Source organism: Scophthalmus maximus, chromosome 14 (genome assembly GCF_022379125.1).
Source record: "Scophthalmus maximus strain ysfricsl-2021 chromosome 14, ASM2237912v1, whole genome shotgun sequence".
Taxonomy (NCBI): domain Eukaryota; kingdom Metazoa; phylum Chordata; class Actinopteri; order Pleuronectiformes; family Scophthalmidae; genus Scophthalmus; species Scophthalmus maximus.
Genome location: NC_061528.1, coordinates 4,785,265 through 4,811,734, shown reverse-complemented (window position 1 = coordinate 4,811,734; position 26,470 = coordinate 4,785,265). Strand labels below are relative to the sequence as shown.

The 26,470-nt window shown below is 44.5% G+C and overlaps 2 protein-coding genes across 2 annotated transcripts; both read left to right on the top strand.

Moving 5' to 3' along the window:
* The first annotated feature begins 27 nt into the window (after window positions 1-27).
* On the top strand, window positions 28-17,537 carry fhip1b (FHF complex subunit HOOK interacting protein 1B). The gene is made up of 12 exons (XM_035603664.2): window positions 28-401; window positions 3,923-4,395; window positions 4,715-5,119; window positions 5,208-5,438; window positions 6,978-7,223; window positions 7,406-7,573; window positions 8,547-8,626; window positions 8,739-8,908; window positions 9,132-10,544; window positions 11,773-11,951; window positions 12,127-12,289; window positions 12,389-17,537. The coding sequence occupies exons 2-12, from the start codon at window positions 4,267-4,269 to the stop codon at window positions 12,688-12,690; spliced, it is 3,486 nt and encodes a 1,161-aa protein (XP_035459557.2). The 5' UTR covers window positions 28-401; window positions 3,923-4,266; the 3' UTR covers window positions 12,691-17,537.
* A 3,380-nt stretch (window positions 17,538-20,917) lies between these two features.
* LOC118320571 lies at window positions 20,918-25,451 on the top strand. The gene is made up of 2 exons (XM_035651501.2): window positions 20,918-23,294; window positions 23,391-25,451. Exons 1-2 carry the CDS (start codon window positions 21,360-21,362, stop codon window positions 24,132-24,134), a joined length of 2,679 nt encoding a protein of 892 aa, XP_035507394.2. The 5' UTR covers window positions 20,918-21,359; the 3' UTR covers window positions 24,135-25,451.
* The last annotated feature ends 1,019 nt before the right edge of the window (window positions 25,452-26,470 follow it).

The window sequence follows — 26,470 nt, the reverse complement described above, 5'->3', positions numbered from 1 at the left end:
AGGCCCGGGTAGGAGGAGCCTAAAGTAAGATGGCTGCGGGAAAGGGGAGAGTGTCTGAGGAATCGTCCAGTGGGATGTTTATCCGTCGCTAACAGGATGCACCGCGGCCCCAGCGGAGGAGTGGTTCACGTGTCAGCTCCCCCGGCTCAGTGCCCTGCGGCTCGCCAGTTGTCTCCGGGTCACTCCCTCGCCGCTCACCCGTTCACGGCTCTGACATTGTGGAACTCGTTAGCGGCTAGCCGTTAGCAACCAGCCGTTAGCCACCGAGCGGCGCTAACGCACTAGCAAGGGCAGCTAGCAAAGCAGGTGATCCGCGGTGGACCACCAGCACCTCGCGACAACAACAACAACAACAACAACAACAACAACTGTCGGGACAACACACCCCGAACGACCCCCGGGTGAGTGACTCCTCGTCCACCCGGTGTCGAGTCGAAGTGCTCCGGCGCGTCAGCTGGATAAATTAGCTTCCGCCGCGGTTCGGAGCAGGCTAATTAGTGCCATGTTAGCTTGCTAACATCATCTCGCCATTGAAACGCATTGATTGTTGTTCTCGGGGTGAGCAGCTGCGAGGGAGGGGGGCGACTCGTGAGATCAGCTGTTGCAGTAAGATGGTGACCGGTTTCGAGCCAGTTGATGGTTCGGTTGCGAAGCTCAAGAGCTAACTAGCCGGTGAGCTAACGGTCTGTCAGACTGAAGGGTGACACATGACCCCCAGACAACCACCGCAGTGGTCGATGTGTGACTCGGCCCGATGAGGTTTGTCTGTGAGCGTTGGCAGTTTCCTTGAACGAAGTTAGTGGACGTTGTGGTTCAGTGCTTCAGAAACCTGTTGTCTACCGACCATTGATGTGTCACCTGAAGACACTTGGAGAAGATTAGTTCGTCTCGATCAAACACCCTCGAGCTGCAGCCTCGATCGAGTGCATGAATCAACAGCAGGAGTGCACTCGCTAATCCAGATGATGGAAAACCTTTTGAAAAAATTGACACGTGCCTGGTCAGACTCGAGAATTAATTAGGTTATCTTTATTGATCCCATTGTTTCAGATTCAATTTGACTGCTTTTACTCAAGCTCCACTTCCTGCTGGCCTTAGTTCCACAGCCACGGTCAGCTGTCGTTCCAAGAACAGGAATAAACTTTGGACAGATTTTACTGTGCAGCTTAAACGATCTGTCCGCTATTCAATCATCCCATAGATGAAATAAGAGTTATTATTACAAGTAATACTGCAAAAAGAAAGCACTGGTGTCAGCGTGTCACATTTCATTAATTGCTAGTTTGGAAAGTCTCAGTGATGGAATATGAAATAACCAAGCACTTTAAATATGTAACCTTGGGCACTGGGAATTTGTGATTTGTGATATTTGTTTGTATGTTACAGGCCTAATAATGAATCGACTGATCTCGAAGATGAAATGCAGAAGAATTTAAAAAGTATATGTCATTAGTTGCAACTCTATTCTGCTTTAATTCAGGCAGAGTACTCGCACATCCACTTTGTATCAACACTAATGCATTGAGACATTTGACACTACATATAAAGGAGACTTGTATGTGTAAGGTATTGATAACAATTTTTTTTGATATTGAGCCAGATGTAGAGTATGATGGTGATGTTTTTGCAGTGCATGCCCAGTTTACAGTTGTGTTTTGCCAACACAATCCATTTGAAGGCAGACGTCTGCTCTCTCAGGACTTGTTTGGATCATGTATTTTCGACCGCTTCAGAAAAGCAAAGTTGTACAGACTTTTGTAAAGTGACGAGCACCTTTTGAAAGTGCTGGCAAAAGTGAACGGAGTGACGGAGGTAGTTGTAAGTTGAAGGCGTCACTAAATGGTGTGTTAAAGACCACCTTCGCCACGATGATTTGTAAAAGAAGCAAGTGTCCGAGTGGCTGTTCAGAACAGGTTGTGACCTCGGCTGGTTTTCACAGATGTTCTCACAGGTGTGCACACCTGGACACCTCCTACAGAAAGTTTGGAGATTGTATACGTTGTAGGAAACCTCCCAGTCTGTCTGAACTTCTGGGAGAATAAATCTTGGCCTGTAGACTTTGTCCTCTGAGTCTTTAACAGGCCAAACAAGCTGTGCTTTGGTGTGTTTGATCACTAACCTTTGACAAACTCGAAGGGAGCCTTCCTTAAGTGGAATCTGTAGTTGAACTTTGAACTTAGAACTTATTTTATGGGCGTTTTTATGATGATGTGTGCGTTTTTATGATGGTGTGTGTGTGTGTGTGTGTGTGTGTGTGTGTGTGTGTGTGTGTGTGTGTGTGTGTGTGTGTGTGTGTGTGTGTGTGTGTGTGTGTGTGTGTGTGTGTGTGTGTGTGTGTGTGTGTGTGTGTGTGTGTGTGTGTGTGTGTGTGTGTGTGTGTGTGTGTGTGAGAGACTGTCTTTCCAGTCATTTCATTTTGTTTAGCTCATTCTGGTTTAGATACCTCAGTTTTGACTCACTGTGGGTGGAGACGTTATAGATTCACTTAGTGCCACGAGTATCATTAACTTTGACTCAGCCGGTGACGTCTTGTGAATCACGTTGTTACTGCTGTTTTGTCTCACAGCTGCTGTGTAAGAAACTCCACAAAGAAGAAATAAGCTCAAGTCAAGCCAGATGTCGTCAATATCACTCCCTTTTCACAGAATTCTTGGTCATGTGACGTCAATCACGCTATGTTTTTATTAGTTTATAATCACCTGAAACTAAGAATCGTTTTGAGCCCTTAATATCTACATAGGAAGCCACATTGGAGGTTTGACTTTTTACAAACGGCTTTGCTCTGATCCGGTAGAGTCGCTCTTATTTGCAAATAAAGACTGTCAAGACTTTTATCTGGACTCCTGGGCATCCAGTTGTATCTTTTTTTTTATATTAACATTTCTTACCTTAATTTTTTATGTTAATTTTTTTAAAAGGGACAACCACAGCCATGACACAGGAATGGATTATGCTTTTTCTTTTAAGTTCCTTGCATGTAGTGTGTCATCTTATTTATGCCCGTCTGTAAAGCTGTGCAAAAATTTTTCAACATAATTATTTTTTTCCCCCAACCAGTTTGTTGAAAGAAAAAAAAAAGTTGGTTGGTGAAGGAGCAACAATATCACTCAGGCAATATTTATGATTGAAATAATGACTTCTTTTTTTATTTTTAAGATCTGATTCAAATTCTGAATTTACTATGATTGTGTGGCAAAGACCGTACAACTGACATGCTGTGACATGTCATCTGACACTGACACTTTCAATGATTCATCCGTCGTTACCTGGGCAGATGAATCAAGTGATCGGACTCTGCCTCACTGTTCGACAGTGACTTCCATGTTGAGCAGAAGGTCGGCTGTAGGAGGACTGTGTGGTTTCCCTGGAAACAACATTCTGTAGTGTAGAGGCTCGCTTATGTTTGTTTACCAGAACACAGAGAGAAAAAAAACCCCATAGAGGCTCTTCAGCAAAAATAATTCATTTCTGAATAAGAGCCTGTTTTGTGGAGTCGGAGGGCAGTGTCATGCAGACTGACAGAGCTGTACATTCATTGTAGCTATCACTTTCACACTGTTGCGAATGAGTAGAAATGTTTACTGGAAATAATGGATCGTGAAACATCTTGATTTTGTTTATCCCACACGGATCTTTGATGCACTGGATTCTGGACGTTCCCATCTGGTTCTTTTAGTTTCAAGAAAATGTACAATTTCACAATGTCTATTTTATGTTTGGTGTTGAAATGCCGAGTGTGACATCCACTGTAAATGGATGAGGTCATGGATTATTTAAAGTGCTTTACAATTTCATCCTCATTCACTTATTCGCCCAAGGCGCTGGCCTAACCACAGCTGATATCCTTACAATTTTTAAAGACAAAAAATATGCTATCGATTGTGGTTTGTGAAATTTGACGTGTGTGTTGTTGTTTTGGCAGAGTGCCCGTCCTGACTGGCTATGGAGTGGTGTTGGCTCCAGACCGGATGACGGGTCTAGAGGGAGGACGGGTTCACACAGTGTCTAGAGCAGTAGTGGGCTTTTCTTGGACGGACACTAACCGGCAGTGACAAGCCCATACAGCCGACCTCCTTCGCCTCCTTCTCTCTAGATACACTTTCCCTCCCCTTCATCCCCTTTCTCTCCTCCTCCCCCTCGGATTCTCCCTCCTGCATCCTCTTTTCCTTTCCTTCCCTCTTAATTTTCTGTTTACCTTTCACTGGAAACCCTTCCCTCTTGTTTGGGTTTTTGCGACTTGTGGACCTGCCTCCCACCGGGCCCAGGATGAGCTGGCTGAGCAGGCTGAACCCGCGGGGAACCGCGAGTCGGTCCGGCCGCAACGCCGCCCCCTCCAGCCCCTGCACCGCCGACCCCGAGACCTGCCTCATGGTGTTCGAGAACCACTGGAGACAGGTGAGCTGGAGATAAACCTCTTCTCTTTTGGTTCGTTGACGACATGTCATGTATATTGTGGACATAATGGAGGCTGTGTTTTGTTTAATTGCCCCAGTATCAAGTGTCGGCTGTGCCCTAGATCATTCCCGTATTCATTCATTCACCACTCCCTATATTGATTTTGGACTCAGCAGCCACGATGTGAGGAGGCCACAAGATGCCAGCACCTTGACCTAAGCGGCTAAATGACATTCAGCTATTTGTTAATAATCCTTATCAAAGGACAGCAATGTTAAGAGTTAAATATTCCACTTTAACACTCTGTTCCTGTTCTCAGGTCTCTTGGGTGTTGGAGCAGCACGAGCCTTCATCGTCCAGCGACGACCTGACGGCAGTGAGGAACCACACGGACCAGATGTTTTGTCTGTTGGCAGAGGAGCGTCCCGCCGAGAGCCCCGAGGGCGGCGCCAGCGCACCACCCATGGGCCCCATACTGGAGCTGGTGGTCACCGAGAACGTCCTGGAGAGCCTGGTCCAGTGGCACCTCCGCCGCGGCCTGGACCCCGACAGCCAGGGCGCGCTGCTCAAGCTCTTTGAGATGCTCATCGGCCAGTCGCAGCAGCCGCTGCTGCAGCACACGGCTGTTCTCCACCCGCTGCTGAGGCTCCTGGGAGCTTGTGCCGACCCAGAGCTCGGTTGTCCTCCGGTCCTGGAGAACAGCCTGGTACTGCTGCTCAACCAGGTACACGAACCTTCAGTTTATTCACATTCTCATTTACCTTATATACTTGTTTGTTATCGGCCTTTAAATTTCTTTAAATCTCCACCAGGTGTGCGTGACCATGGCCCGGCAGCCAGTGGTCTTGGAGATGTTGTTCCGCGCATCGCCAGCCCAGCAGGGCTCCACCAACCTTCTGATTTTCTCCCTCCTCGTGCCCTTCATCCACCGGGACGGGGCCATTGGACAGCAGGCCCGGGACGCGCTGCTGCTGGTCATGGCGGCCTCGGCCAGCCACGAGGCTGTGGCACGCTACATCTCTGAGAACTCTTACTTCTGCCCAGTAAGTGTTTTTAGATTTTGTAAATATTCTTTATGCACACTTTTCTTGTCATGCTTTTATTTTGCTGCTGATGTCTACATGTTGTGGGTTTGTTTTTCTTTGTTCTTTTTTTTTCTGCAGCTCAAACTGGTAGAGCCACACATTCAAAAATTGATAGGGGCCAAAATCAAACTTGAATCAAAACCCTTTGAAAGCCAGTGAGGAAGAACTGTTTTACTCATGTTCATGTATTAATTCATTCAACTGTTAATAACTCACAGCTCCAAAGAAAAAAAACCCGATATCTGATCTTTTGGATTTAAAAGGTTATGATCATCCTCAGTGATACTGTCAAGTTTTCCATGTCCGTCCACAAAGTAAATCCCTCTGAGCCTTTTTTCAAAAGGAAATATTTGGAGATATCTACTATGATGTTTTCATTCTTAGCTCAGCTGACTGAACACTTTCCTATTCAACACTTTGCATATCATATGGAACTCAACTCAATTATTCATAGTTGATTTTGGCTCCAACTGAAAAAGAACCATTAGTATGATGTGCTCATGAATACGACCTGCTCTTTAATGACGTGATGGCTGAGGGGCCGCTTGTAATGGGGCCTGGCTTCTTTTCAAAACTGCTTTTAAGAAAGCGGTGGGTGTGTGTGTCTGTATGAATGGGTGTGCGTGCATGCGCGTGTGAGTCGGTTTGTGTGTTTGCATCTGTGTTCCCGTGTTCCAGTTCTCTGATGCATCAGTGATGGTGTTTGATAATGGAAGCGGAAGGAGATGACTATGCGTTCTGACAGACCACTCATCCTGATCTACATCCTATCAGCTCCGAGGGTTTCCTGTGAACATCTTTAAAAAAAAATAACATCCACTGTATCACAGAGACTCCTTACTCCTGCCGCTGCTCATCACAAATCGATAATGTCTAAACTTCCAATACAAAAACAGTCGTGTTTTAAAACAACTGAGATCATTTGAAATATTAATTGAAGGTTGTGTCTTAAGAAAGGAGCGATCATGAAGGAAGATCAGTGAGCTGCGTCTGTCTGTGTTGTTGTAGTTCCCCACTAGATGTAGTTAAAGAGCCACATCTAGCTCATTGCACTCAAGAAGGTTGTGCCACTGTTCCTGAACTATCTCATCGTGACTATTTATCCAGCGTTGACATCTTGAGTCTATTTACTTTGTCGGATCAACAGTCCAAAGCCTAAAATATTTTGTGTTAAAAATTACTTCAATGTTTTTTTGATTATCAAAATATGATGAGCCCATTGTTTCCCATTAATTACGAAGAATGTGGCAGCCAAAGTCTAATTTGTCCCACCACAGTTTCACATTGAGCAAAATGAGACCAGAAAAGAGTAGTTTTCACAAAAACAGGATTATTCCGGAACATTCTGTGGTGTCTGGGTAGAGCATGCAGGAGGCTGGACGTGACAATAAATCCGTTGCGGAAAAGCACTGCTTATTTGTTATTTGTCCACAATAAGTAGTTGATGTGTAAAAGTTCCCGTCTTTACCCGAAGCCTCTCTGTCTCTCTTTCCTCAGGTGTTGGCCACTGGCCTCAGCGGCCTCTACTCGTCTCTGCCCAGGAAGATCGAGGTGCGGGGAGACGACTGGCACGCCCTGCGGCGCGAGGACTGGATCGGCGTGTCGTCCCTCGTGCTGTTCATGAACTCACTGGAGTTCTGCAACGCCGTGGTGCAAGTCGCCCACCCCCTGGTCCGCTGCCAGCTCCTGGACTACCTCCACAATGGCTTCCTCGTACCCGTCATGGGCCCCGCCCTGCATAAGGTAGGAGAGGGATGATGATATTTATGTTTACATATATATGATGTATTTCATGATAGAAAACTTTTTATGAATTTGTGAGCACCCAAAACTATCTAGCATGACTATATAACATTCAGGGTATGTGGGATTGTAATAGTTTTTTTGTGATTTGGTTATTAAGATCTGTGTGTGTTGGTTTCTAGTCGTCGGTGGATGAGATGATTGCCAGCACCGCCTACCTGGACCTCTTCCTGCGCAGTGTGACAGAGACTTCCCTCCTCAAAACCTTCCTGCGCTTCATCCTGCTGCATTGCCACGACAACGACACCATCCTGGACACACTGCTCACGCGCATCAGCAGCAATTCAAGGGTGTGTGTGTGTGTGTGTGTGTGTGTGTGTGTGTGTGTGTGTGTGTGTGTGTGTGTGTGTGTGTGTGTGTGTGTGTGTGTGTGTGTGTGTGTGTGTGTGTGTGTGTGTGTGTGTGTGTGTGTGTGTGTGTGTGTGTGTGTGTGTGTGTGTGTGTGTGTGTGTGTGTGTGTGTGAGTGATAGAACGTCCCTCATATGAACCCAGTTGTGTGGGCGGTGAGTGGGCTGAAGCAGAAATTGATTGAAAGTGACTGCATGAGAATAATGACTTTTTTTTTTTTTCTTCTTTTTTGTCAGACAGAACAATAGAAAATGTCATCAAGTCTCGTTGCACATTGTTTTTTTTATTTGTTAAATCAATCCAGAGTGATGAAGTTGTTTACATAATCCTCAGGTTCATACATTCTCATCCCTCTAAAATATGAACGCATTCTGTTCACCGTGAGACAATCTGGTTTTCGGAAAAAGTCGAGAATCTGTGAATGAAACCACAATCTTTCACAATATCTTATTAATATGTATTTTCAGAAGGCTGCAATGTACAACAGCAGAAACAGAGCTTGGATTTTTTAATAACTGGGAGACACCAGAAAAAAAATGATTATATATTCAACCGAGAGCTATTTGTTTGTCAGAAAACCTGCGATGGGCATAATTCTAGTTATGCTGTAAAATAATCTGAATGCACCACAAACCTATGAACTAGCTGTTTCACAAATAACATCAGTAATCGACAGACACGAACTGTAACAAAATATTTTAAAAACGAGTTAATTTATTCATTGTCGTTTGCATGTAGCAGATCATTTTTTTTTTCCGTCATCATCGGGAACATTACAACAGTGATTCAAGTTATTTTAAAAAGAAGATGAAAAGTCAAAAATTTTTAATTTTTGACATATCATATTTGAATTGGCAGAGGTGTATATAAAACCCTGACTCTGAATAATGACTCTTCTGACGTGTGTGTTGCAGCTCTGCATGGTGTCGCTGAGCCTCTTCAGGACTATGCTCTCTCTGCACTGTGAAGACATCGTGCTGCAGCTCGTTCTCAGGTCTGTCTGAACAGTGAATTCACCAAAACACAAACAGTCTGTCCTGGTTTTACAGCCTGAATATGAGGGAACTATGTAAATGCTAATTAAGTGCGTGTGTCTGCGCTCCCAGGTATCTGCTGCCCTGCACCCATGTAATGCTGAGTCAGCGTCGTGCCATCAGGGAGACCGACATTTACGGAAAGTCGGCAGACAAGTTCCTGTCGCTGATCCCGGAGTGCTGCCGGCTGAACGCAGCGCCCTCCGCTGACCGAGACGAGGACAGCGCGCTCTGGGGCAAAGGTGAGCAACAAACATCGCTGGAAGAGTAACAACTCACACTGTGAACAGCTGCGGTGGTAAACATGAAGAGAACGGCTATGTAAAAAATCATAACATAGTTTTTCGTATATATCTTTAGTCTATGTATCTTTATATCTTTCCACAAATACTGTATGGGATGTTAGTCTTTGGTGTCAGTGAAAGTCAACGCCTTGTCACATCTGTTTTTTTTGTTGTCATACAGTGATGAACAGTCCGAGCGCAGAGTCTCTGGTCCCGCCAAGACCCAGCACCCCGTCCCGCTTAGCTTTCTTCATCCGCCAGCAGAGCAGCGGAGGAGGATTAGGAGGAGGGAGTCCCTCCACCCCCACTAGCATGGAGCCGCTGCCGTCGGGTCCAGCTGGCTCCCACCCAATGTCCCCCGACAGCCCCATGCACCAGGTGCAGACAAACACAGAGTATCTGGACTGGGACTCGGGCTACCTGGAGTACCTCAGAGACGCCCGACGGGGCATCGAGCTCTGCTCCTGGGCCTGCCGCGACTGGTCGGCGCCCTACGACGGGGAAACCCCGTCCCCGAACACAGCCCTACCGCCGCCGCCTCCCCCGAGCTCCAACCCCTCCATGGCTATGTTCCCCGAGCACTTCTCTTTTAAGCAGGCAGGAAGCAGCAACAACACCCCTCCCGGCCAGCAGAGGGCAGCCATTGTGGCCGCCGCACGGTCCGAGTGGAGCAGCTCGGAGCGAGACAGTGGAGAGTGGGACGTCACGATCGGCAAGAACAGTTGCATCAGCCTCACGCCACGCTCCAAGAAACGCAGCCTGCAGAGAGAGGAGCTACTGCCGAAACCTGTCCCTCCTCTCGTCCCGTCCTCCTCGTCTTCTTCAGCCGCTCCTCTGTCAAGTTCTCACGCCTCCTCGTCCCCAGCCCCTCACATCCCCACCTCCGCCATCACCGTTAGTTACCAGGCCATGTATAACGGAACAATGGGACAGGGGCACGGATGCTCGGACAGTCGGGACAGAGGCCTGGAGGTGAAAAAAGTGAAGAGAGACTTGGGGGAGCAGCAGTACTTGGATGAAAATGCGAATCAGAACGGATCCCTCGTCACACACACACCCCATAGCCGCACCAGTCTCCCACAGTCCATTTTTAGCAACAGTGACATCAGCGATGCAAAGCCCCTCTGCTCTAACCCGATTCCCCCACAGAGCTCCGTTCCCCAGCCGACGCCTGACGCCAAACTGCCGACAGGCGACACCTCAAACCCGAACGGCGCCCCCTCCGATCTTCCAGAAGCCAACGCGACGCAACAGTCCGTCGAGAGTCTCATCGAGGAGCTGCTGGAGCAGGCGCCGGGAGACTCCAACGGTCAGGGCATCAGCATCGAGGCCTTCACGCAGGAGCTGCGGGAGCTGGAGGACCGGGTGAAGGAGCGCGGCAGAGCAGCAGCCAGCCTGCAGCAGGAGGAGACGGCCAGAGAGCCTTCGACCGCCGAGCGGCAGGAGGAGGAGCAGCAGCAGCAGCAGCAGCAGCAGCAGCTGTCCTCGGCCCTGGATGTGAAGCTGATGGGGGACGCGAAGGCAGAGGCATCTGTGGTGGGTCTCTATAGTCCTGCCAGGCCACTAAACCAGCCTGCATCTCAGCCTTACACAGGTGAGACCCACACTGTTGAAAATATTGATTGTATTTGACAATTTTATTAGTGCTAGTGTTGTTGGTAAGAAGATTGTAGGGTTTTTGTGATCTCTCTGTGTGTAATTCAAAGTGGAATCCGGTAAATTTTACTATTATGAATTTCATGTTTTTTCCATTCAATAATCAAACTCACTAAAATAAATCTATTCTTTACTCTTTATTTTCTAAATACTGAATCAATAAGAGCACTCCACCAAGGAAGCAAAATCTCCCACCCACACTCTGTTTCATTTTAGGGATCCCTTTCAAAATGTAACCACGTGTTACCATGTCCGAGACCTATCTTTGATTTTCACGAAAAATCATACACAACTTTTTGAGTAATCGAGCTAACAAACAGACAAACAGACAAATTGAACTTTTCCCACGCAAGCAATGGGCTGGGGCACATTGAATAACAGTTTGCCTATTATTCCCAAGAAACACTTTTTTGAATATTTCGGACGGCTCGAGGCAGGTGAGTCACTGCAGAGTGCAGAATTTGGATTGATTCTGTGTTTTAGTTGCCGTTCCTCTGACTCTCGAGTCGGTTTTTTTTTCATACATTTCGTATCATTTAATCCTTGCACCCCCACATTTTCATATTTTTCTTTTGTTATTTTTTAGAAGCCTGGTCTGCGTCAGCCTCTGTAAAATACTGTAAGTTGTTAATTAACATAAAAATAAAATGATATTCTGATCCTTACCAACACTAACAAAGTTAGTTTAACCACTCATGGAATTACTTGATGCACCAGTTCAAAATGGTGTTTTGTATCGGTAAAGTTTCATTATGTCAAATAACTGAAGCAGTGACAAAATTATTCCGTTTGATGAGTGAGGATGGATTTTAAAATTCTCTTTCTTGTTTTAAAGCCAAAAATGGCCCGTCATTGTCTTATCTTCTAGTTTGCCCATTGTCTTTTCTACTGTTACAATGCATCAAATATTAATATTTTATGTAAAGTATCTTGAGTATTTTTTTTATTCCACAGGACAGGTCACATTTTAGAGAACGGTAGCGAGTTTAAATTGTCCCCATTTTAACCTTTTCAAGCTGTTGAAGCTCCCTCCTGCCTGTGAGTCACAGTTCCACAGCATCTGCGCCACCTCGGATATTTAAAAAAATAAAAAGCCGCTCAGCGCTAGTTGTGTGTTTCTGTACCTCTTCCAATCCAATGACACATTCTTCTTTGTCTCTCCTCAGGTCCATTCATCGTGGTTCTGTTCGCCAAGCTGGAGAACATGCTCCAGAACTCCCTTTATGTCAACATCCTGCTTACGGGCATCGTGGCCCAGCTGGCCTGCTACCCACAGCCCCTCCTACGCTCCTTCCTGCTCAACACCAACATGGTCTTCCAGCCCAGCGTCAAGTCGCTGATCCAGGTACAGTTCACCCCCCGCAACACCCGGGAGATAACGGCAGAGGAGAATGTAAAGGAGAATACATAATTGAGTGTAATTGAGTGTAATCAATACTGCTTTTGGCAGAATCTGTAGTCATGAATGTCCTTTTCTGATGCATTATGCTTAAAAACAAGTTTGCCTGATTCTCTCTCAGGTTCTAGGTTCCGTGAAGAATCGCATCGAGGCGTTCGCGGCGTCCCACGAGGATTTCCCCGCCATGCTGAGGAAAGCGCAGCAGTACCTCGTGGCCCGAGGTAAAGTGGACTGGACGGACTCCCCCGCCGGCGTTCCCACCCTGCGGCGCTCCGACTCACTAGGTGAGCACAGAAACCCGGAGACACTGAACCTTACACATCAAACACACGTGGGTTTCATAAAAACAAACCTCTTTGCTTTAAATTTTTTATTCCCTCCAGTGAAGAGTCGCAAGCCATCTCTCGGAGACCTGATCCTCCGCCACACCAACAGCCCTACCCGGGCTCGGCACGCCGCGCAGCTGGCCCTCGCGCACGTACGGGACGGCAGCCAGTCGCTGCACAGCGCCCTGTTCCGGGGCGGAGGCGGCGCCAGCCTGGAGAAGCAGGCCGAGGCGCTGCGAGTGAAGAACGCCGTCTACTGCGCCGTCATCTTCTGCGAGTTCCTCAAGGAGCTGGCCGCCCTGGCCCAGGAGCACGCGGTCGCTCTGCCTTTCCCTCACGGCCAGGAGGTGGAGGAGTAGTAGTCGGTAAAAACACAGACTCCTCACGTCTAGCTCTTAGCCTCCATTTCTTTTTGTTCAGGCCGTAAAAAGAGTTGTATAGGATTCTCCCATCACCAGAGGTCAGGCGGGATCACTGAGACTTCTCCGTCTCCGACGTGGGGGTCGTCCGCCGCGACGCCGACCACGGCGAGGAAGGAAAAACGGTGGCGTTTTTGTACCAAAATCATTATAGGATACCTATAGGACTGGGAAATATCTTCCTCATCTGTAAACTTATGATAGTTTGCATATCATGTATTATATTTACATTCTATACACAGAAAAATCTCAGCGGATACTTGAGATTTTGGGAGCTTGTACATAACACGTACTGTACCTTTAGTCATGGTATGATGTGAGCGTAAAAAGCCACAGATAAAAGAAAAGTAGGTGCACATGCTGGTGCTAGTCAGTTCACTTATCTTTTAAAGCGGAAAGGTGCTTTCAGGCAGCACAGAGGAGAAGGACGGTTTTATCATCAACAAGAAATTACGTCAAACACCAAAAACTGTTGAAAAGTGGAGGCAAAGTCGGTTAAAACACGGAGCGATCCAATCGGCTTCTCGTCCTCCCATCAAGGACGGGAAGAAAACAGAGAGAGAAGAGTTCCAGTCAACAGTCAAAACAACCTCAAGTGTCCATTTTGTTTTCTTTTCAAAAAAGGCTCCACTGCTGCAAAGACTAAGTCGTCGACGAATGAGATGAAAACTGGACGAGGTGAAGTGCCACTTTCTGTCCTGTGAAATCAGCACGACCATCACAAATGTACTGGAACAAGTTTTTGGTAATCAATACCATCTTCTTTTCTTTTTTATATATTTTTGTTTTAAATGTGTTTCGTCTTTTTGCATTTGCACCATTTTTCTAGACATATCAGCAGTGCGTGTGTGCGTGTGTGTGTGCGTGCGTGCGTGCGTGCGTGCGTGCGTGCGTGCGTGCGTGCGTGCGTGCGTGCGTGTGTGCGCGCGCGCGCGCGCGCGCGAGTGTATTTTAAAAGCGACTCCTTTTTCCAGAAGGTGATGAGAAGTCTCGGTCAAGCCATTCACCTGTTGCCATAGGAAAAAAACAAAAACGTTTGAGATTGAAAAGGAAGCACTGCGTCACAATTCATGTTTCACTTTCAAAAGACCAGAGAGTCTGGGAGAAGGGAAGGAATTCCGTTTTTCTCCGGAGCGTTGCCATGATTTCCATCTACTTTGAAGTGACTGGTTGGGGAAAAAAGGTCCTAATGAGGCGTTCATTGACTTTTCTGTTGTTGGAGCTGCGAGCGAAGAGCTGAGCTCAACCAGATGAGATTTTTCCCGTCAGTTATTTTGGGGGTTGGGGTTTCTAGTTTTTGATCAGCTTCAAAATGTTTTCATCTTTTTAGGGGTGGGACAGGCCAAAACTGAACATTCATCTGGGAACTTTAACATGCTGCTATTTATTTTATTTTTTTTAAACACTAACACCCATTTTTTATTAGATTATTTAATACCATCTTTACATTTCATTGTCCGGTACCAAGTATTAAATGTGTGCGTGAGGATGTGGGAGGATGTGGGAGGAGTCAGTGCCTGTGTGTTGTGATCGGCTTTTAATTATTTTATTTTTTTTGTCTCTGAGATTGAATGAAGTTGCAGTCACAGTGTTAGAAGATAAAAAAAAAAAGACAAAATATTCTCTGTCAACGTTTTGACGCTTGGATTGTTGCGTGTTGTGGTTAGATGATAATTCTTCATTTAACAGGTCTGTAACTAGGGATGCACCGATTCCAGTATCCGGTCCGATACTGCGCTCATGTACTCGTACTCTTACTCATAAAACTACGCAGATACAACAGCAACAGATACCACTGCGGCGACATGGCGTCCTCCAGACAGTTGAGCAATGTCAGCAGTTTATTGCAAAAACACGCAAACTGTGTACAAAAACAAAAAAGCTGGCACTGGCGATCATAATTCTTCATGCTGCCAAGCTATACAGCACAAATTCCAAAGGTATATTCCTCATTTCCAAGCAGGGGCAGTTACTCATATTGGTACTCGGTATCGGCAAGTAACAAAATGTCAGTACTTGTACTTGTACTTGGTCTGATATAGTAGTATCAGTGCATCCCTATCTGTAACTTTAAAAAAAAGGAGATTTTTTTTGGAGAGAACGAACCTGTGAAACGAAGCCCGACACGAATATGACTGCGTTGTAAAATCCATCTGCCCGTGACTCAGCTTCTCGTGAAGTAATTCAGTTTAGGTTGTTTTTTTTGCACAAACTCGCCATTTCCTCTCAACACTTTCAGCAGCGGAGAAAACTGCCTGCGAAGTCTTAATCTTTGCGTGTGATTTACCACGTCGTCAGTCAACATATTCATCTTCCTCGACTCGTCGTAGTCGTGGTCGTCGTGTTTGTACACGTAGAAGCTCCATTGCTCACTCTTTTCTACCAGATTTCTAGACACATTTTCTAACACCCCCGCGCCGTCTTTTCGTAAACGATACAGATTAGTTAAGAGATTTTCTGCATGCACGTTAAGATCCGTGGTTTTTATCATTAGATAATAATTAAGTAGCGTGTAATGATAAGTTTTCCTTTGTTTTTTGCGCAAAAGTTGCCGAGCTTTGGTGAGTCATTCATCCCCTGGCGCCTGCAGAGATCCACCAGAGAACGATGTTTCACACTGAATGTTTTGCTCTCGGCTAATTCGATTGGGAGAGAAATCACTTCTGTATTTTACCCGCTGCCTTCTGTCCGTCCATCTGCTCACCGAGTCCTGTCGCACATCCATGTGTTAAGATGATAATCGTTTTCTTTTTGTACAGAGGAAGAAAAGAAAAAAAAAAAAGCCAGAAGGCGAAAGTTTACCAGGGTCTTACACTCAAGTTGCATTTTCTTTTTAAATTCACAAACAGTTCTGTTGAAGACCGGGCAGATTTTCGAGCATGACGGTAAATGTTCGGCTCCTCCGTGTCATTCGCTGTCTGGTCTGTTGCTCCGTCGCGTTGTTCACAGTCAGTCGAGATCTCTGTGATTACGTATGTAGACGCCAAAGACGATACCTGACACGGTCCTGACAGTTATTTATGAAGCATGGAAGTGCTTTCAAACGTTGCTAAAATAATTACATCATAACCCAGCTCATATTAGGGTTCCAGGAAAAGGAAAATGTTAAAAGAGGTTATTAAATTATGATAAAGTCGTGCTCACTAGGTTTACTGGTGTTACACCGTCAGATGATAGAAGTTATGGCTAAACCTATGAAAGTTAAACTCAAGCTGTAATAATCAAGAGGTTTTTTTTCCCCAGATGAAGCTTGGACACGGAAGGGATTGTTTTTTGAAGCTTATTAATAATTAAGTTAAAGGGAAGTGATCAGTAACCCTGAGTTACAGAACTTAAATTGTCGGCATTGATCTTGTTTGTGAATGAAAATCTCCCGTGTACATTTTTTACGGCTCAACCCTTTTGTACTTATTTTTATTTTCTAATATTTTCTTGTTTTTCATTTCAAGAGACATATTTGGTGACACAGTTTTTAATGAGGGATAATTTCCTACCAGGGACTTGAGTTGCCAGATGACAGACGGAAAGCAGAGCGTAATATTGTGCAGCACGGATATGGAAAAAAACTGAATTCACACATGGTGAAATAAAAGTAGGGAGTTTACCTCACTTTAGGGAAGTTGTTTTACACATAATACACAATAACTGACACTGATTTAAATGTGCATTAAGCCAAGGGACTTTTGAAAAAATAAAAAATCTTATTGTAATGAATTGACCGACAAAACCAAATGAATGATGACCTCTCTTTAAAAATATAAAAATGTATAGTCTGTGGGTCATAACAACGTAGGGCCTCGATATGTGTTGAATTCATAAACAGGTCGGTCGATCCAAATTATCTGCTTGATAGAAATGTTTTTGATTTTGATTTTTACTGTAAACTGACAGAGTTGGTGAACCCAAAGCGAAGCTTAAAAAAAAAGAAAATCATGTCACAGTTTGTTTTTGTTTATTTTTTCCCAGTTGTCTGTTGTCGTACTTGAACACTAAAATTGCCAGTTTAAGAAGTTTAATCATTCAGATTTTTTCTCATTGTTGTTTATGACTAAATTCAGAGCGTCATAATCTCAAGTTTCTGTGTTTAGTGTATTCGATGCAAACAGCAGCAAACCAAAGTGATTAACCGTCACTGGCGTTCATTTGCGGGAAAAAACTTTTGCCGGAAGACTTGTTCACTTTCACTTTGCAACATGTTACACTACGGATGCACACGTCATATGATTTATTTAATAACTGCACATGGTTTTGACGTCACTGTTTCACACACGCTCTTCGTCCGAAGATCTGAGAATCCGTTTCCACTCCAGATTTTTTCTTTGTCACGTACACGTCGTCGTGCCATCTTTCTCGATCTGTGGTCTTATCATGCGATGTTACCGAATCTCCACTTATTGTTTCTTTCTTTTTAAAAAGCTTTGACTTTTTTTTCTGTCACTCAACATTTCTCCCCTGTGATCTATGCAAAACGTGCTCTAACGTCCCCTGTTTCAATCTGAAGAGACGACGTGGACGGATTTAATGTGTAAATACTGTAAAGAGGGAGAGGGAGAGGGGGGGAAGCAATGGGTCTGAAATGCAGAGGTTTGTGAAATAATCAACAGGTCAGAATGAGAATCATGCTAAAAAATAATGTAATGATGTTGAATGTTGTCAGAAATATTTTTCTATATTTTGAAATCATTAGAGTAAAAAAAAAGGACAAAATACAAAGTGGGAATAAGCTGTCAGAAGAACACTACAAAGGGAATGTTTTTATTAATTTATAAATTCTTTGCCTAGCAATATCGCACGTGTCCGTGTCCTTTCTTTCTGGTTTTGTGACTGTGAACAAATTGAATTGGTGAAGGTTTTTACTCTGTGGAGGTAAAATTGTAGTTCACAGCCTTTTTTGGCTCGTGCTGTTATTAATAGTATATTGTCTCCTTGACCTCTCATCACAGGTCATGTGACCTTAGTGTCGACAGACGTTACGGCCATCTTAAATATGAACATTTGCCATATTTAATGGGAAAAACAGCAACAACTAACAACCAGGAACAAAAGAAAAGAATGTTTTTTGTGAATTAGACATCTTTTAAAATCTAAATATTTTGTTTTGACATAACATGTAAACATGTTCTCTGCAAAAATACTAAGCAATGAGCATTTACTTCCTCCAATAAGGAGGTTACGTTTTCACCCCCGTCTGTTTGTTGGTTGGATGCAAAAGTTGCTGAACAGATTTTCAGGAAATTTGGTGGAAGGGGCCAAGAAAGAAGCCATTCAATTTTGACGCAGATCCAGTCAAAGGGGCGGATCCAGGAATTCTATGTTTTCTTTTTTTTTTACCACTTTCTTTAACATTGCCAGATTGGGCATTTTTACTAATTTTCCCAGGGAATAATTCATGGATCTTGATGAAAAGAAATATGTAGGGGTTAATATCTACGAGCGTGTGCAGCAGTATGCGCTCTACTGTGTTAGTTAAGGCCAAAATGACAAAAATGTATTTAGTCTGGCTTCTCAAATGTAAACCGCTGCTTTTCTGAGATGGTAAAGTAAAAAGACAATTGAGAAAATTACCACTATAGAATAACTGATGATGAAAATAATTGTTAGTTGCTGCCCTAATCACCAGTCTATTACAGAAACACGGCTGAGACCATATACTGTAGAGTCCATGCAAGCAGAACTGGCTCAATCCCAGACCTGAGTATGAGCACGCGTTTATTATCCGTCTCTCTGTAAATGACTCAAACTCAACAGGAGTTTACTAAAATATAAAAAAATATGCAGCTCAAAGACCCGAGGAAAATGTCTTGTGTGGATGTGACGCACCTCTGAGTTTTCACACAGAGGATACCTGAGACCGCTTGCCCGTCTCCTAGCAACAGCCAGAGGATCGATGGTCGAAGTGAAGGGGCTGGTGAGATGTGGTGAAGAAGAGCGGAGGGCGCGCGGGGTCGTAGCACTGCTCGTACCAGACTACAGGTAAGTCCCTGGTCATTTTATTCTATTTTTCACCTTTCAACAAAATCTGATGTCAAATGGTTTTATTGTGAAGTACATTTTTATTAGGATATGTCCTTTAATCCTTGGTCTATTCAATTATTGGTTAATTTATATGAAAATGCAAAGATGAAGAGAATAACAGTTAACAACCAGTTTAAATGTGTCTCAGAGTTTTGTCAGTGTTTGAATTACTTCTCGGAAGTTTGAATCACTTGAGGCAGACGTGGAGTCGTAAAGCTGCGGCCGTCTTCCTGATGTGACGCAGGAATCCTGAGCAACTGGACCCTCCTCATCTATAATGTAGTCCGGTAATTCAAACCTGGTCTGTGTGACACAAGGAGATGGGACCGGCGCTGTGCCTCCGATACGCCTGTCACTTATCCCACAACACCAATAACTCCACTGGCAGTGGTGCAGGGAAAAAGGTTTCCAAAATATGATCCTTGGAGAAGTGGAGCTGCACAACAATGTGAAGAGGAAAAAAGTTCTGTTTTAGCCGAGTGCGAGTCGACACACATGTTCTCACGGTATCCAAAGTAACAGTAGCACGTGTATATGAAGAATAGATTCTGTCAGAAAGCTTAATTATTCATGTGTTCGGTAACTTATACTGCAGCACGTAGACTTACAGCAGGCTACTTCAGTTCTTCAACATTTCAAACCCCCGATACAAATGACACTCGTTCAAATTTAATCAATACACTCCCTCCATTTCGACGTTAACTGCTTCTTTGACAGATTCACAGTGGAGCGTTCGGAGCTTCTGTTTAATCACTGTGCCACCGGGTTTTTAATAAAAGGAAAATAATGGCTTCTCTTCTCTTTTATCTTCCTCCAACATCGGCTAAACTATTGAATATCACCAAACTGAGCGATGGTTCCAACTATTTATTCACCGCTTTCTCAACTAAAGGGAACAAAGCCTACACAGTCTGGTTATATTTTGCTTTGTGACATTTCAAAGGACTTTCATATTCAGAGAGTGAAAGGGAGGTAGACTGCAAAAAAAAGTAATCGTCAAAAATATTTTCACTGTTTACAAGTGCCACTCAATTTTCTAGCCTAACCAGTTCATTATTAATGTACAGCGGCATCTTTCATGGTACAACATTTGACAGTTAGACCTTTAAAACAATGTATTGATACCTATCATGCTGCTTAACTTTACTGCATGATCAACATTTGTATGTTTAAAGCATTATGGCTTACTAATGAGATTTCTTTACCTTCACAACAGCAGCATTTTCTCTTTAATGACCCACCGTTTAAGACACAGTTTGGAATTAATCATAACTACAGTATAAGAGCAAATGCAACCTAAACTTCTACCATCATTGTTCTTAATTTGAATAGAATTTTAGATAATTAGATAATTTTACGCTTACATTTGTTTGAAATGCTTATTTGCTAAAGAAACTTGTTTCTTTTAACTTTTAAGATATAAAGAAGCCATAAAACCTTATACAGTAGCCGTGCATATAGGGCTGGTAACTGTATCCAATTCTATAAAACAAATACGTTACATTTCCTAAAGTATTGCCGGTACGAACGCTACCTAATGGTTATAAAAAGATGTGTGATCACGAAACATCACATGGAGAGGGAAGGGAGACATCTTTCACTGGTGTTCATGAATTAAATATCAAGGCGGGGTGTGTTTGCGGAGCAGGGGAGTTGAGCGGTATTGTTGTGTGTTGACGCTCACTGGATGTCTCTCTTCCTCCCACTCCAGCCTTTCACTCTGGATGCCGGCTGGCTGTCCGCCACCCTTTGAAATGCTAATGGTCTCTCGCTGCTAAACTCCAAAACTTTCTTCCTCCTCCGTGCTGCTTCTCTCTGCCCACCTACTTGTCTCTGCCTCGGCCTTCGCTCGTCGCTCTGACACCTCTCCGTAAGCAGCTGTTCGATTGGCAGCACAACAACAGCTCTTATGAAAGACCTGCTTTTGAGTTGCTGTCGCCTTTGCCGGGTCGCATTGGTGAGACAAACTCAATTAAGCCGCGTTCTTTGTTTAAGTGTCTGTCACACATTTCCCCATGAAGAAAATTGTCAGATGATAGTAATTTTCATATGCAACAGCAAAAGTTACTGCCTCAAAAAGTATCTCTGACAAATACTCAAAGATATTTAACTATACTCAAATGGAACACCCTTTGCCTTATCTAGCCACAAGTTGGGGACTTGGTAAATTGTGAGCCACACCATTTTAAAAAAATGGGAAGAGCTATTATGTCGAGCTATTTAAATTAATATAGAGAGCATGAAATCATGACACAAATAGCATTTAATTTCAGTCTAGATGGGTTCATTCAAAAAATATCTGCTGGCTATACTTCACTGTGAAGAACACAAGTTTACTGGTTTTAAATAGGACATTCAAACAACTTCAAATATGTATCATAAATCATAATAAATTCATAATTCCCTGATAATTTGTACAATATCTAAGCCATTGGTTGACTTACAGTAAAGATTCAACACAGCATAAAAACAAAGCATTTAATTTAACAATTAACAATTAACAGTTTCCTTTTTCCCTTTCCCACCATTATGTCTTCATGTAGGAACTCAATTTGAATGCGAGAAAGAAGTAAAGATCCATCCATCCATCCCTGATGATGTTTCTGGGGACTCCTTTAGGTAGCAATCCCACCTGTACTAACTCAGCCCACAGCACCAGTCCTGATTGTCAGTCAGATGGTCCGTCCCCTGCATTCCTGCCTCAGTCTCCTCCATGTTGGGCAACGCAGGCACGTTGCGACCTCGCCCAGGCAGAGACGGAGCTGCGTAGACAACAAGAACGTCACGCGACTGAGACTGAATCTGTGAAGCGGGGTGTGGAGCGGGCCGTCCTGGGAGCATGCAGGGAAGAGCGGCGCCTGCTGGAGAGGGTAGAGCAAGACCATCGGGACACTCAGCAACATCTGGAGCAGGTCCAGAGGGAGAACATGGCAGCAGTCCGGGTTAGCCAATCCCTGTTGGACAAAAGGTTCCGTAAACTAGCCCAGCTTCAGCAGCAGATCCAGGAATTTGGTCAGCAACCAGGTCTGGATCAAAGTGGGCAAGGTCAGAAGCAGCTGCTCAAGGAGGTCACAGAGTTCCTACAACCCTGGGAAATCTCTGTTTCCTTAAAGAAAGTGAACTTCAAGCCCAGCTCCCAACCGAATGCTGTAACTTTTGGAGATATCCGTATGCAAGAACAAAGCCTGTGCCTGAATGTTGGAGGTTGTGGGCCACAGGGGCAAATGTGTGCTCTACACTCACAAGGCGAAGACAAAAATGATCAAGGTACTGGAGAAGAGAAAGGCATCCTGGGCCAGGGGTGGACATCACCAACAGGCAGGGTTGTCAGAAAGATTAGCCTCTCTACCCGAAGTGATGTGGAATCCGAGGAGGAACCAAAGGTCTCTTCAACAAAGACGTGGGGCTGGCTTCCGAATTGTAAACAGACCGACTGGGAGTCATCCCAATATAACGAGGAGGAATCAGACTCCTTTCACCAACGAGGGGAGGATGTATTTCTCGCCGTCCCTACCGTACTTCAAAACATGGACCCTGAAGGCAAAGATCAGATGTACAAGATGAATCGAAATGGAAAACACAACTCTCCCAGGACCCAGAGGAGGCCACTGTCTGTGGTCTCTGGTAGGCAGCCGTCCCCCTCACCAGAAAGAAGACAGGAGCATGCTAAGATGAGTCCCTACTTGGGTTTAGACAACCAGGAAGGTGATAAGGGAAAAATCAATCAAGAGTCCAACAGTAGACTTTTGAGGTATGTCCAAACATCTCCTAGGTTGACTCCGAGAGAGCCTCTGACCAGCCATAGCTGCCTAGACCTCACCTGCAGGGGACGTCCTCACTCGCGCCTCAGCCAGTCCTCCGATGAACACTCTCTGGGTACGCTTGGGGACTCTGGCCGGGCACCATCCCCGACAGACAGCCTTGACTCCAACTACACGTTCATCGTTGGGCCATCTCATGACTACTGCACGAACAGAGGTTCGTTGAGTTACAACCGCCGTTTATCAAAATCTGCAGTGGACTTAACGCACAAGACACGGCCACTGATAAGTGGTGGGTCGATTGAGCAGGAAGGAGTGTGGAGGGTCAAATGTAACAAATTCAACACCATGTCAAGCTCCAACTCAGCCTCGCCAGCTCTCAGCAGAGGGTCTAGGATCTCTGACATGGGACGGACCCTCTCATACCCTTCGTATAAAGGTCATAATGTTTTGAACCAGCCACAGAAGAAAACCACAGTGGCTGGCTCAAAACAACTCCTTGTCGGTAGGTCTTTGTCCATGTCCGTCATAGATGGTTCCACTGAAGAACCAAAGAGAGACAGAGGAGAGAGAGGAGAACCAGCCTTGGTCGAATTGAAGGAGGAGGGAGATTTGTCTTTTACAGCGTTCAACCCCAGAGGACCTCATCTGATCAGACAGTTTGGGAAGCAGGGTTCGGGTCGGGCTGACCTTACCCTGCCAAGTGGTATCCATGCAACACCACAGGGCCAACTCTTTATTGTTGACTGTGGAAATGCACGTGTTCAGGTATGTTTTGTGATAAGATAGTATAACATACACTATGTCTACTATAGAAAATGTAGTTGCAAGTTATTTAAAAACTAAATGTAAACTTTGAAACAGGTGACTGACCCTCGCGGAAATGTCCTCCAGCAAGTGACCTCCCCGACTTCAGATGGGTCCGCCAGACGATGTCGGAACTACTTTGACATTGCCGTCAATGCGAAGGGTTTGATTGCACTAAGCTGTGCTGCAGAGCGAGCCCTACTCGTGTTCAGCCGGCACGGTCGTCTGCTCCAGACGTTTGGAGGATCAGGGTTGGGCTCTGCAAAAGATGAACTGGAAGCTCCCAGAGGCGTGACAGTAACCAGGTTGGACGAGTTCTTGGTGGCAGATATCCGTAAGGGTACCCTCATTGCCCTGAAGCTTGACCCCAAGACCGGCTACCGTCTTGAGCGCACTGTGGTGACTGGATTCCACCGGCCCTACTTGGTAGCAGCTTGTTTGAGCTCGGGCATGGTAGCCGTGTCGGAGAGAGGCAACGAAACAGGTCGTGTGCCTTGCATCAAAGTCCTGGAGCCGAGCTGGAACACAGTGAGAATTCTGGGTGTCTGTTCGGGCATGGGACCAGTCCTGGTTTGCCCCTGGGGCATCTGTATAGATCCAGAAGGGAATGTGCTGGTAGCGGACTGGGGGGAGGAGCACAGTGTCCTGTTATACCCAGCACATGGAGCGGGGTGGCCCATTGTTAACCATGGCTTGAGTAGTCCACGTGGTCTGACGCTGCTCCCCGAGGGCCAACTCGCTGTGTCCGACAGTATGCACCATTGTGTTAAGATATACCAGTACAAAGGGACTCAAGGCTAGAGAAAGTGACTTAATCACACCTGAAATCTAGTGTGTTTATTCTGAATAGAACTGATTTGGGAGATTTTACGACTAACCTGCGGCTCCAATCAGCTGCAGCTCGTACGCAGATACTTAATTTGTCAAACTCAACTGTATTTAGACTGACAAATTATTTACTGATGTGTGATTGGCACTGAAGGAGCAGAGCCTGGTATCTACATGGATTGTCGAGCAAAAGATTATTCGGATTATTCCAAAGCTATGGAGAAAAAATATCATGTGTTACAAAAACAGTGCTCAGGGCTACAGTGGGCCCTTTTTATTTTCATAAACTGAAACGAGAATGTTTGACTCTTTTATTGAGTGAAATCTTGTCACGGCTGGCTTCAATAATTCCTGCAAATGCTCCAATTATCCACACAGTCACTGCTCTTTTCTGACGAGCAGAGCTCGGCGGCCCTTTTCAGTCCTCCCACTCCCCGTCTTTCACGAGTAGTGTCTGTAAAACCACCAGTCTATGATGGATTCCGCCATTGAACTCCAAGATACGTTTAATGCCAGAAAGTACAGGGTGCTTGAAATCCCCCGGGGGCGAAAAATTATCTTCTGTGAAATGTGTCTGTTAATAGCGCGTTTCAATCAGGAGCCCACTGCTTATTTGGGATCAGGCAAGAGTGTGAGGATATGAAATAGTTTTACACAAGTGTGGTATATTTGCATTAATGGTACTTTACCGGGGTATTTCATCTTCAGGATGCTTCCTACTCCCACTGTCAGAATAAGGTTTTACATTAAGTGTGCAAAAGAACATAGAGGTTACAGTTTCAATCCCCTGAGAGAACATGTAATCCTTCAACAGATCTGAAAGTATAACAATGTTAATCACTCGAGATGAGATGAGGGTTTTTTTTTTTCTTCTCCCAGACAGCATCAATATTACATATTGCTTTAGTTTAAATCCCGAAAAACTAAAATGAAAATATAAGTTCCTCAAATACTGCCTGGATGCAGTATTCCAATGTCAGCTGGGATTGGCTCCCGTGACCCTTAAAGGATAAGTGGTTTATAGATAATGGATGGATGAAGTTTTACATGATTTTTTTTTCCATTGTAGTATTGCTACTTTTACTAAAGTAAACTATTTATGACTATTGACTATTCTAATGTCTCGGCAGGGTGTGCACGTGAGAGCATGAACCATTATTGGAAAAAACACAAGCCAGTAACATTTATTAGTGTTTTAGTTGTTTATGACTATATTATGAAATAAAGACAGATTATTATTTTTTTTCCTTTAAAATCTACGGTTGTGATGATCGTTCACAGTGAATCAAAATAAATCTGTTGGCTAGAATTGTGTCCATTTATTGTGATATTTTCCTCGTTCGATTTGTTTTTTTCTCATATGACCACATAAAATGTAATAAATCCTGGTATTATCATCAAGTCTCAGCAAAAAATTGCAGGCCTACAGACACAAAATTACAAATCTTTCCAGAAACACAATAGTGGAGCTTTAACATATCACAGTTTCTATTGTAGCAAATAAACTATCTAAAAATCGAAACATTAATGTGCACCCACAAAGAACTGAAGGAGGAATCTATTGGGTTTAACATCCACTTGCTCACATCAGCTGCCAAGTGAGGAATGACATCCTTTCCTTCACATGTGAGACATTCATCCCAACCTCCTCAACCTCCTCCTCACATTTTAAACCAGCAGTTAATCAGCAGTCGCCTCGCAATACTTGGCTAGAGCTTGTGCTCAAGTGAAAAGTGAAAGTGAATTTGAGAGGATCACACAACCTGCGGTTCCGCTGTAGCACAGTGAAATTCACCCTTATTGCACTGGAAGCTGGATTACAGTTACACTTTCCCATGCATTGTAAAGTTTGCCACCTGAAAAAAGTGAGTATTCCAACAGAAGCCCAGTATCCGTGTTTCTTCCTCTAAAACATTATGTTGTGTCCTGTACAGTTACGTTTAGATCAGATCATTTATGTATTTCATTGGGCTCTAAGTTCAAACTCAGCACTGGATTACAGCATGAAGAAACTGGATGTCTGTTGTTTTGAAAACAACAAGTAATATTTGACAGTTTCTTTGCATCAGTCACTTTATACAAACAACAAACTCTTATGGTGTCAGATTTGGAAACGAACTGCTCGTGTGAAATATTCAGCATGCTGACTGTAGTTTTTACCGATAGATCAAGCAGACATTTTCATGATACACAGCCTCTGGTTTTCTCTTGGAGTCAAGTCAAACCACATTTAAACAAAACCTATAGATCCAGTATGAGGTGGGAATAAAAACCCTTGGGGGGGAAAAGGGGGCAGATCATTGTATTTC

Bases quoted from the DNA above. Each gene is read 5' to 3' on its own strand.
- fhip1b (XM_035603664.2), top strand. From the start codon at position 4,267: ATGAGCTGGCTGAGCAGGCTGAACCCGCGGGGAACCGCGAGTCGGTCC. The intron at 7,224-7,405 runs GTAGGAGAGGGA...GTTGGTTTCTAG, and splicing joins TGGGCCCCGCCCTGCATAAG to TCGTCGGTGGATGAGATGAT. The intron at 10,545-11,772 runs GTGAGACCCACA...GTCTCTCCTCAG, and splicing joins TGCATCTCAGCCTTACACAG to GTCCATTCATCGTGGTTCTG.
- LOC118320571 (XM_035651501.2), top strand. From the start codon at position 21,360: ATGATGTTTCTGGGGACTCCTTTAGGTAGCAATCCCACCTGTACTAAC. The intron at 23,295-23,390 runs GTATGTTTTGTG...ACTTTGAAACAG, and splicing joins GTGGAAATGCACGTGTTCAG to GTGACTGACCCTCGCGGAAA.